Source organism: Semicossyphus pulcher, unplaced genomic scaffold (genome assembly GCF_022749685.1).
Source record: "Semicossyphus pulcher isolate SPU_LCO1_2020_fin unplaced genomic scaffold, fSemPul1.0.p SCAF_13, whole genome shotgun sequence".
NCBI lineage: Eukaryota > Metazoa > Chordata > Actinopteri > Labriformes > Labridae > Semicossyphus > Semicossyphus pulcher.
Window position 1 is genome coordinate 27,876,824 of NW_027211637.1, and position 11,156 is coordinate 27,887,979.

General features: G+C 40.5%; 2 protein-coding genes across 2 annotated transcripts; one reads left to right on the forward strand and one right to left on the reverse strand.

The window, feature by feature from the left end:
- Positions 1–2,241: 2,241 nt before the first annotated feature.
- Positions 2,242–3,667, forward strand: irx7 (iroquois homeobox 7). The gene is made up of 3 exons (XM_069660847.1): positions 2,242–2,460; positions 2,737–3,233; positions 3,279–3,667. Exons 1-3 carry the CDS (start codon positions 2,242–2,244, stop codon positions 3,490–3,492), a joined length of 930 nt encoding a protein of 309 aa, XP_069516948.1. The 3' UTR covers positions 3,493–3,667.
- Positions 3,668–6,068: 2,401 nt separating this feature from the next.
- Positions 6,069–10,739, reverse strand: cd40 (CD40 molecule, TNF receptor superfamily member 5). The gene is made up of 9 exons (XM_069660148.1): positions 10,612–10,739; positions 9,959–10,040; positions 8,571–8,693; positions 8,323–8,469; positions 8,143–8,236; positions 7,882–7,940; positions 7,300–7,392; positions 7,159–7,190; positions 6,069–6,757 (listed from the first exon to the last, which is right to left on the reverse strand). Exons 1-9 carry the CDS (start codon positions 10,639–10,641, stop codon positions 6,440–6,442), a joined length of 978 nt encoding a protein of 325 aa, XP_069516249.1. The 5' UTR covers positions 10,642–10,739; the 3' UTR covers positions 6,069–6,439.
- Between the last annotated feature and the right edge of the window lie 417 nt (positions 10,740–11,156).

Below are 11,156 nucleotides of genomic sequence, written 5' to 3' on the forward strand. Positions count from 1 at the left end.
TTCCTTGTGAAAAATAGTCCTCTAAAAAGTACTCATAAAGCCTCAGTATCCCTGCATACATAAACAAACAATATAAGACTGTACATTAAAGACCTGGACGGACTTGTTCAGTCAGAGGATACTCATGATTATCCTGAAAGTGAAAATTCACAACAATCGACTGTATCGAAAGTCTTTTTATCACTGCAACAAAATCGATAAATCCCGACTCTGAACATGAACACCTTCAGGAGGGCCGTTTATTGCTGCTTTAGACGCATTAATAAGAACTGTAAATGTGCATTCGATTGCTGAAACTCAGGAGTCAAAAAACTGCACGGTTTGACTTTTTTCATTCTTACGAGCTCGATTATTTTTCAGCTGTTTCAAATAAATAAATATAAAATAGTAGATAAAAAGGACAAACAGGGTTTCTGGTGTAAAGTGTATAAAGTCAGATTTATGCACATGCTCTGCACTACCTTTAAACAACTTTTACTCTTAATGTTTGTGCGTACCTGTCGTACATCCGTGTGATATCTCAGCCAACACCTGTCTTAAAGGGTTTTTAGTTGTACCCGCTTACTTCACATGTAACCCATTATTTCTTTGTCTTACTTTCCTTTATTGTTGTTGTATTGTGATTAAAAAAAACTACTGTGTGGCCTATTTTAAATAAATTAGAAATCATTTTGAGGTCATTAAACTACATGCATTTATTATTAACATTAGGGGTTATTAAAAATGAAGAAAGGAGCTGCAGAGACGTAATTTAAGTGGAGGCATGTCTGACAGCTTTAATGATGACAGTTTACAAGTCTTCTATGGTGAGCAAATAAAGAGCTTATTTAAGCGCACTGAGGAGTTATAGAGTAAATCAATCATGAGGAAAATGGAGGGGCAGCTGCTTACAGCATTTAAACATATGTTGAATTAAATGCAACTAAAGAAGGAAACACTTGAATAGGGAAGATTTCATCATCAGTCATCAACCCTGTGAGCTTCTTTGATACTTTTCTCACTGTTTCATTAAATAAAAAATATGTCACCGTCAGCACCTCCCCTCTTAATGCTGTTAATATAATAATGAAAAAGATGCGAGATAAGCGAGGTGTGCTGCTCCTTTGAACTCAGACACTGAGCTTAACTGTGGCTCTTTTGAAGGCCAAGAGGGGGGGGGGGGGGGCAGTGGAATAAGAAGTGTAATCTTCTCTCTTATCTCTAACATCCCCCCTCCACACACACACATTAGCATCTGTTATCTCACAATTATCATATACATTAGTCAACACCTGTTTCGCTTAACCTCGTTTAATTAGGGCCATTGAAACGCTGCGCTTCACCCAAAACAAAACCATCCGACATGTGAGCGGGCAGTTTCTTGTGGTTCACTCAATAAATTAACAAATAAAAAGCGTTACGGCTCTGAGGCTTGTGAGGCTGAAGGGCGACTGATTTATGCTTTATTCAATTTGTCTAATATCCGATGAAGAGAAGAGCACGAAGTTTATTTTGGCGAACAAATCCGGACTTTTACGCGTGCGTAAAACGTTTATTAGGGTAAATTAAAACTACTGAGACGCTTAATTCAATTCACAAAAAGTACAGATGTGAAGGTGATGAAGTGTCAGAAGCGACAGCAGACACCGGCAGGATGCTGTTAACTGAATTCGGCTTGTTTTCTAAGATCTCCGCCGATTAGTGCCAGACATCAGAAGTGTTAAAGTCGTGATGAAAATTGCATTAAAGTGGTGTAAGCTTCATGTCGTGAAAACTAAATAAAAACACGTTAGTAGCGATTCAAACAGACAAATAATGTTGGCAAGAATTGTTTTAAAGTATTTTTAATGACTTTAAACTTTTATGTTTTTAAGAATTACGACACTTTAAAGACTATTTTAGGGCAAAAATACGACATATTTTGTGGTTAATTCTGTGAGTTTGTATCCAGCTCTCCAAAGAAAAGGCTGCTTTATCATTGAAACTTCAGCTCTCTGCAGAAATCTCTGTGTTGCGATAAGCAGCACATATTCAGCCTCTTCACGAAAACGCTAAAAGGAACAGCGGAGGGCTTCTTTGATGGGATTTATTGCCAGTGAAAGCTGTAGGTCTTTTGAACGTAGCTGTCAGTCAATACCACAGGGACCTCCCCCCTCCGCCCTCCCTCCTCCCCTCGCGCACACACGCTGGCAGCTGGGTGTGTATAAATACATCCCGGAGGTTGGCTCGCCAGTCAAACTCGAATAGCTGGGAACAGGAAAGATGCCCGCTTCGCAAACTGGATTTGGAAACTTCTTCTTGGAGAGGAACATCAGCATGCCGGCTGGATATCAGATCCCGGTGCTGGGCTGCCCGCCGGGTGTGCAGCAGCAGCAGGCTCAGCAGCTGGCAGCGATGGCTGCTGGGATTCCTTTAACGTACTCAGGACTACAAGGATATAACTTTATCCCCTACCCACACCACAGGCACATCACACACATGGTGAGTTCAGAGTTCAAAGTATTTCAGTCATTTGAAAAGCTAAACTGCTTCATGCTAGTTTGTTTACGTGTAAAATCTGCTCGTGTAGCCAAAAAACAACAAACTTTCAGAAAAAACATCGTATTTTATTCTCACATATTGAGTTGCTCAAATGTTACGCATTGGAAAGGTTAAGGTGCTTCATCATTTACACATGTCTCTAAATGTTTCACTCGTTGTTGTTTTGACCCCGTGCGTAATTTCTGGCTCCTAACGTTCCTTCTTTCCGTTTTCCAGAACAACGGTTTCGACTTGAAGGCCGCCTCTCCCTACCATCACGCGCTCCTGGCCCGAGGTGGAGCTTTCTACCCGCCGTACCGCCCGGGAGCAGCAGAGGATCCCGGCAGGGTCGCCAAGGTTGCCACCCGGGAGAGCACGGGTGCGCTGAAGGCCTGGCTGAACGAGCACCTGAAGAACCCGTATCCAACCAAGGGCGAGAAAATCATGCTCGCCATCATCACCAAAATGAGCCTGACGCAGGTCTCCACCTGGTTCGCCAACGCGAGGCGACGCCTGAAGAAGGAGAACCGGGTCAGCTGGGCGTCAAAGGGAAAGTCAGATGAGGAGGACGAGGAGGAGCAGGAGGAAGAGAGCGAGGACGACGACAGCTCGCTGCAGAAATGTCACCTGGATGAGGAGGAGGCTGAAACGGAGCGCGCAGACACGCATGAGCAGGTGGAGAGCACGGCACCTGTGGAGGCGCGTTTGGAGTTGCCTCAGCAGCCAAACAGTGAGCACGAGGACAGAGAACTTGCACTTGTGAAGAAAGTTGAAAAGAGTGACTCTGATCACACGCCTTCCGCGTTGGAGAGTAAAGACAACAATGTGAGCCAGAAGCCCAAAATCTGGTCTTTGGCAGAGACCGCCACCTCAGACACTGTGAAGAAACCCGTGGACAGTATTTACCACCCGGCCGGGAAGCTGTGGGCCGAGTGGGCCTCAAGGAACGGCCTGTTTGTTCCCTCATGTTACACCACTCATGAAATAGTCTGAGCGTGTGTTTTAAGACTCATATTAAGAGACATCCTCCACATCCTTTTTGCACTTTAAACTTTCAAACCTCAGGGACTTTTACCCCCTGAAGTTTGCAGTGAAATGTTCTGAGACCAAAGACTGAACGTGATATTGTAAATAAATGTAGATGTATTTTTCCATCGCCAACCTGTAAATTATGTTTCCTTTGTCCTATCATGAAGAAATATTTTTGCTTAAATAAAGTTCAGCTTCGAGCGAAATTCTGACGTGTTTAAGTGGTCTGTGACTTTAACTTTAACTCAGTTAGAACTCATTTAGGCAGTAACAAGGAAAAATCAATCCATACAGCGTAGTTTCCTATGTAATGTTGCAAAGTTTATGTTATTAGGGGCTTGCACAGAAGGTATGTTCTTGAATATGAACAAAAATCACACCAACAACTGTAGCTTTAGTAGCATCTTTAAACTGTATGACTACAAGGAGAGTATTGGCTTAGTTTGCATATCAAACCCAAGAATATTAAGTCTTCAAAAAGTGGTTTCTGATCAGCTTGATGCTGGGTGATTATCCCTCCCATTCAGTTTAACTTTAACCTCAGACTGTGTTTTACTCTAATAGCAAGTTTAAGTTAAAACACTCAAGATAGGTCAGCAGCAGCAGCAGCAGGCCTAGAGGTGTGTTCACGTATCAGAAATGTTTAGTGATTTGCTGAGGGATTCCTCGACCATCAAACACACAGGTTTCCATGTAAATTCAAAGGGCTGTACCTCCATTAATCCGGGGATAATGAGAAAGCCCCCGGGAGCAGCCGCTGCCTTGTCTTCAGGCTTCGCCTCTCCATGCAAATCCCTACAAACAGGAACACACAGAGGGGAGATTAGCTCTTATCTGAGCCCCTTTTTTCCCACAGCAAACAGATGAATACAAAAGAATATCATGTCATGAAACTTCAAAATGTTTAGAGTTACTTATAAGTCTCCTTTTGATTTTTAGAGCGCTGCTTTATGATGGTCAAAAAGGCGTGCAGGGTTGCTGGTACACAGTATATAGTCAGATTTATTCACATATAACTTTTATTCTTTTAAAATAAAGTTTTACTTTGACTTTTAAAATTTCATCATCAATTCTGTGATCCAACATGAACAACGTCTTTATCTCTGACTGTTGAAGAGTCTTTAGTTGTACCTGCTTACCTCACATATAACCCATTATTTGTTTTATTTTCCTTTATTGTTGTGTTGCAATTTTATGCAACGTGCTTTGTTAACTATATTTTTAAAAAGTGCTACAAATATTATTATCATTACTACTGTGTGGCCTAGGTATTTTAAATGAATTAGAAATTACTTTGAGTTCATCAGACTATCGAACACATGCAGGTATTATTAGCATGAAGGGTCCTTTAGATTTCTTTAAAACATGCTGCAGAGACATCATAGAAGTTAAACCATGTCTGATACTGTATCAGCTTTAAAAATGACAGATTAAGTGAGTTTCACCAAAAGCAAATCAAGAAAAATAACAGCTTAACAGGCGCTGCAACTTACAGCTGTTTAAATGTATGAATGACATGTGGAGTCCATATTTTGAATGAATTGCAAGCAAAGAATGAAAAAAATATTAAAACTGAAACTTAAATAAGGAAAAAAATATATCTTTAACATGTCTTTAGTTATCATCCCTGTGGGCTTCTTTCTCTCATTTAATAAAAGTACATCCACTATCACCGTGAGCACTTCCACCTCTTAATGCTGTTAATATAATAATGAAAATGATACGAGATAAGCTAGGTGTGCTGCTCCTTTGAACTCAAAACACTGAGCTTAACTGTGCTTTATGGTAGGCCTACTGCTTCTACTTCCACTTTCAGTCTTATAAGAGTATCATCCAGCACTGGGGCAAAATGTGAAGATCTGAGCGCTCAACAGTCTACAGTGAGCCTCTTGCACCCCCTTGAGGAAATCAGGAGTAACTGCAGCACAATTTAGCAGTTCTCAAACTGAAGGAAGCTCTCAGGTGCACAAACCGCGTAGCAGCAATTAAGCTAATCTGAACCCCTCAATTAGCGTCCAACTTCAGACTCCTTGTAAGCGTCTTCACGCCGTCAAATCAACACACACACACACGAAACTCGTATTTTTAGATTCAGTTTGACTTACGTTTTTAGAGAATGTAATTATCTCCGTTGTCCACCTTGAATAAATGTCAAAACAACCCGCTTAGAAATCAAAGACGCTCCATGCACCTTCCAAACTCCACTTAGATTTCACGTGTTTTAAAGTTTTCTTTAGGTTGGAGGAACTCTATTATATTTAGCTGTACAGCTATAGTTTCAATGCAAACAGGACGTTTTTGTGGCTGATTCGGCATACTATTCGGGCTGTCATTTATTTTCAAACTTGTAAACAAATACGGACTGATGTAACTCGGCTCAAGTATCAACTCGCTTAACGGTAAAATTACTTCCTGTTTAAATCCCCCAAAGCATTATGGGAACTGTAGCGACTTTCTTCGAGGGAAGGGTTCATAGTGCTGGAACCCCTTTATCAAACAGACACAGTGACCAACAAATGAAAAAATAATCACTCCCAAGGTTTAAAATTCAAGGAGCGCACACTTTAATGCAAACTTAAAAAGCTTTACATGCTGTTTACATGCAGAAATATCACAACCACACACATTTCATGTCAGGAATGTTTTCTGAGCTATATACATACACAAGGTTCACAACTACGTGAAAACACAATTTCAACAGTTTTAATTAATTTAAAACTGTAAAATGCTACCAACCTAAAAAAACTATGCAGTCTAATAATAGTGTTGTTTGCCACTGTATTTTAATATGGTCACACTGCATATTCCTCACTTCAGCAAGGTTTTAAAGTATTCTCAATACTCAAGGAGGCTATACATCTTTAGGTAGTGAATTATTACCGATTACCATCTGTCACTGTTTACATTTACTTCAAAGCCTACTATCTTCACTTTGATGAAAGCTGTTTTCAGTCACTAAAGTGTCCGTTTGTGACTCCTGTCGGGATAGCTGCTCTGTTTTCCCCATCTCCTGTTGCACACACTGTCCGTTAGCAGTAAAACCCACATCCAGTGACCTGTCCTGGCTTTGGTCATCCTCGTTCTCCTCCGGTGTACTTGACATATGCTCTTCCTGCATGGGCTTCAATATGGGAACCACCTCAGCAACATCAGTTGGGTTTCTTATAACATTAACTTCTCTCAGTGGCTCCTTGTCCTTGTTGTCTCCCCTGTCTGGTTTAAAACAGTCCTACAAGAGGAAAATTAGGTTAAGATATAGAAATAAAGAAGATTACACTTTTGAAATGAGTCAGGTAGATATTTATCTTTTTTAGTTTCTCTCTGGGTGTTTACATATTTGCTCTGTAATAATAATATAATTCCCCTTGTGATGGCGCCCCAGTGGATCCTTAATTAATGTAGTTTTAAAGAATACTTTGACTGTTCGGGAAACAAACATGTTAATACTTTCTTGCTGAGTTATATGCTTGGATGTAGCCCTATTTATTTCTGTGGGATAAATATAGACTAAAGCCAGCAGGCAGTTAGCTTAGCTTAGCATGTAGGGGGGAGAAAGCTAGTTCAAAAGGTTTTTTATACTTCAGATTTTGAACGGATCAAATAAATGACAGGTAATCAGTTAATATTTACCTTAAACTTTCCTTCTGCATTTCTTCGTTTACCTAATAATGAAGGGGGAAAAAAGCAGTGAACACAAGAACACAGAGTGGATTTAAGAAACGTTATCTAATTCAATTTAATGTAAGAGAGAGCATTTAAACCACAGCCTACCTTTGCACATGAAATACGCGAGCACTATCACAGTCAGAACAAGAATCAAAACCCAAATCAGATGCAGAGCTCCATGCATCCGTGAGTTTTTCTCTGCAGGGAAAGACAAAAGAGATGAAACAATGAACCACATATTGATCCGTACAGTAGTGTCCAACACACACAATAAACCATCTTCCACATGAGAGGATACAAGGATCATTGGAGTAAGAAATGCACATACAAAACTACACTACATGCCCTCCACCACAGGAAATGACTTTACAGTATGTACATTCAAAGAGGAACTTTCATAGCCGCCCCACATTTGCATTTAAGAAGAGGAAGCAAGAATAAGAGGGGGTTTTTAGAAAGTACATGCTTAATTTTTAACCCAAAAAATCTTTTTTTTTGAGTCTACGCACGTGTAAACAGTGTGTAGGTGAACGGTGTTGATCCCACAAAAGAGACCGCAGATCAAAACTGATTTACATACTGTTACCAACTCCTCGCCTCCAGAGTTTCGTTTTGAGCAAGACACTATGAACCACACAGCTGCAGAGGAAGAAACTTTTACATCGTATTCGCCTACACACGACTTACCACAGATGTTGTCAGACATGTCGGTTCCTTCGTCTTTAATGTGGTAGTCGCTCCCACACCTGCAAAGACATTCACAGTGTTTTAAAGATAATGCCGAAGCTTTCTCTGGGATCAAAATATTTACAGGTTATTATTTGTCATGATTTGAGGGAATGTTGGATTGTACAGTAAAAAACAGAATAAAAACAGTAAACTTGGGGGATTTTTTGTGTTTTTTAAAATGCTGCTATCTTTCATATGTTCTGGAGTTCTTATACTTACTCTGTAAATTTCTGACAGACACCGTCCCATGAGCTCTCACTGGAAAATGTGCCTTTGGGGCATTCGTGACACAATGTGTTGTGTGTATGATTGCCTGTGAAGGAGCAGAAAAAGATTGAACACATTGCAAAAACAAAACAGATCATTCTTCGTTTAAAATTTCACTGTATAAAATCATACCGATGGATTTAGCCCCTTTTCCTGGCGGACAGATCCTGTGCGGCACACAGGTCAGGCATTCTTCACTGGAGCAGTGAAATCCCCGTTTACACTGGCAGATGGTTCGTTTCTTCTTGTTCGAGTGGTCGGCAGTCTCAAAGTTTTTATCTAGAAGAAGAGTGGACACGAGTTGTATGTTGTGCTGTGTTAAAAAGAAGTGTTTTAATACATGCAGGAATAGTTTTGTTTAATTTGTCACGAGCTCTTACTTGTGTCACAGTACGGCTGACGTTGACACCGGGGTTCGGTTGTGTATGTGTCCTGATATTCATTTTCGCTGCACTCTTTGCACTGAGGTTCATCACAACTGCCCGTGGTGGACATGCTGGTCCCTGAAAAGACACATAGAGTTAGAGTTTTTCTAACCGCCGTAAAACACTAATGGCCCCTCGTGGTTTGGTGGTTAACCGCTGCTGCCCCCCTTGAACGTGCGGTGCAAAAGTATATCGTACATATAGCGCTAATTCTAGATACACTACTTTACTGATACATATATGGACATACATAGACCGTGTTCACATTTGGTTTTACGCATCTGTCCTGGGTGATCCGATCACAAGTGGACAGCTCTCAGCCTGCAGTTCACACCTAGCATTAACGAGCACCTCGAATGCATCTTCAGTGACCACTTGTGATCGGATATCACTTTCCCGCGCTGCATGCGAATAAACACGGAGGCTCAGTCTCCTTCATTAGACGTGTCATATAATAATATAAAACATCATATAAAAGAAAGTGAGATGTGAGACACGTATTAGTGCTGATCTTCCTTCTTCCTCCCGCCCCTATGCTTACCGGCCTTTTCACCGTCTTTCTCGGACATATCTTCAGCTTTACTTTTCCTCTCACACTCTTGGGGTCAACGGAGAAGTACGTCACTGCTGCATCTCATGATTTTTGCTCAGCAAACTTGAAACCTGACGGCATTCAGGTCCTACTGTTTTCTCTTTGCTACTATTGCGACCTGTAAATGTGACGTGTGGCGTTTGAGTGAAGTTGAGCTTCACTGCTAATATTGGACCTTCACAAGGTTTCACAATTAATTTCAGTTGCAGTTCATTTATTCAACCTGGGATTTTAAGTAGGCAAGCTTTGGGTATATGATGAAGTGGGGATGGCAGTCACTGGGTACACTCCCACTGCCACTGGTTGGCATCACTTAGGTACAGTGGAGTAAGATCAACACCATTGTCACACTTGTCTGTTTAATACAAAACTACATCCAGGAGACAGTTAGCTTAGCTTAGCACGAAGACTGGAAACAGGGAAAGAGCTAGCTTGGCTTTGCCTAATGCTAACAATACCAGTCCAACAGCAGCTCTAAATCTCACTTATTAACACGTTATAGCGAATTCCAGGGAATTCAGGGGATTTTCCACAATGACTTGATCTTTAAAACAGTGGATAATGATCTTTCTGATAAATAACAATCAATAAAACAACCTATTGTCTCAGCTGTACTGGATGGAGCTACTCCTTTTAAGTGCTGTGGACATTAGGACTGAGAAAGAGAAAGTGAATCCAATGTAGGAAAAGAAGGGAGGGATCCATCCACCCATCCGTCTATGTAACAAAGGCAGCAGGGGTGTTTTCTTACCTGGACCACACATCTTGCAGCACTGGTCATTCTTCACATACTGAGTTTCCGGGTCACAATGCGGCTGAGCAGCAGCCAACACCTGAAACAGAAACAGTATGACACATAAAAAACATGTTCACGTTCGTCCTTGGTTGCCCTTTAGTGATCATGGTGGGTTTCTCTCTCTAACTGTCGTGAAAAACATCGGTGCACTTCCTTAAATCAGACAGCAGGGGCCTTACGGAAAGTCCCAAACATTCGACAAGCTGAATCTGAAACTAAGAAGACAGACAGGTGCACATGTTTGTGTCTTTCTTTCTAACTAAATACTAAATACTATTTATGCAATTCAAATGATCATTTTGCATCTTAGAAAATCACAAAGTCGCGCGCTTTCGCCACAGTCTTAAACCAGAGGGAAACGAAAGTGAAAGTAACTTAAAAGAGACGTTCGTCACAATATGTTGCACAATTTCGACTAGAATACCATATTTAGCTATAAATCTGAGTCAAAGACGAATTAAATAAACTATAAGCAGCTTAAATTACAAGATACAGCATCATAACTGTATGAAAAAGTGTAAAAGCAGCGATGTAAGCAGAGCTTCTTGCAGCTATCGCCGTCAAAATTAACCCTTTTTCAAACTAAACATATAAATCAGCTTACTCACCATGAAAGTGAACACAAGAAGAAGATGCATCTTTGTGAATTGTGTTGTAAATCGCAGTATTTTGTTGCTCTTCGCGCTCACAGTTTGTTGTGACTGAGCTGCGTTCTGGTCTGCTGTTTTACGGCTATGGTCTGCAGACACTCAGGCAGGGAGGAGCTGTGAGGGGGTTTTCCAACGTACAAAATTTTCACTGGACCATTTCCTGTAAACTCATCTCTGAACAGTCACAGAGTCTGGTTCCTTAAATGGTCAGAAGTAAAGTAGCAAAATTACAGTTCAAAGATAAGCTACTTAAATACCAGGTAACGTTTTATTTAAAATCATTAACCAAGTGAGAGAAGAATTAATTGTCAAATGTACTTAAAATATCACAAATTAAATTAATTCTTATGGAGAGAAATGCCACCAATACTTAAAATGATAAAGAAACCTTTAATTGTAGCTGCAAATAAATTGAATGCATCACAAAATGTTGTGGAAATCAGTAGAAAAGAGTAAAAGTAAGAAAAAAGACAGTATTTGAGTAACTGTGCTTTGTTACATTG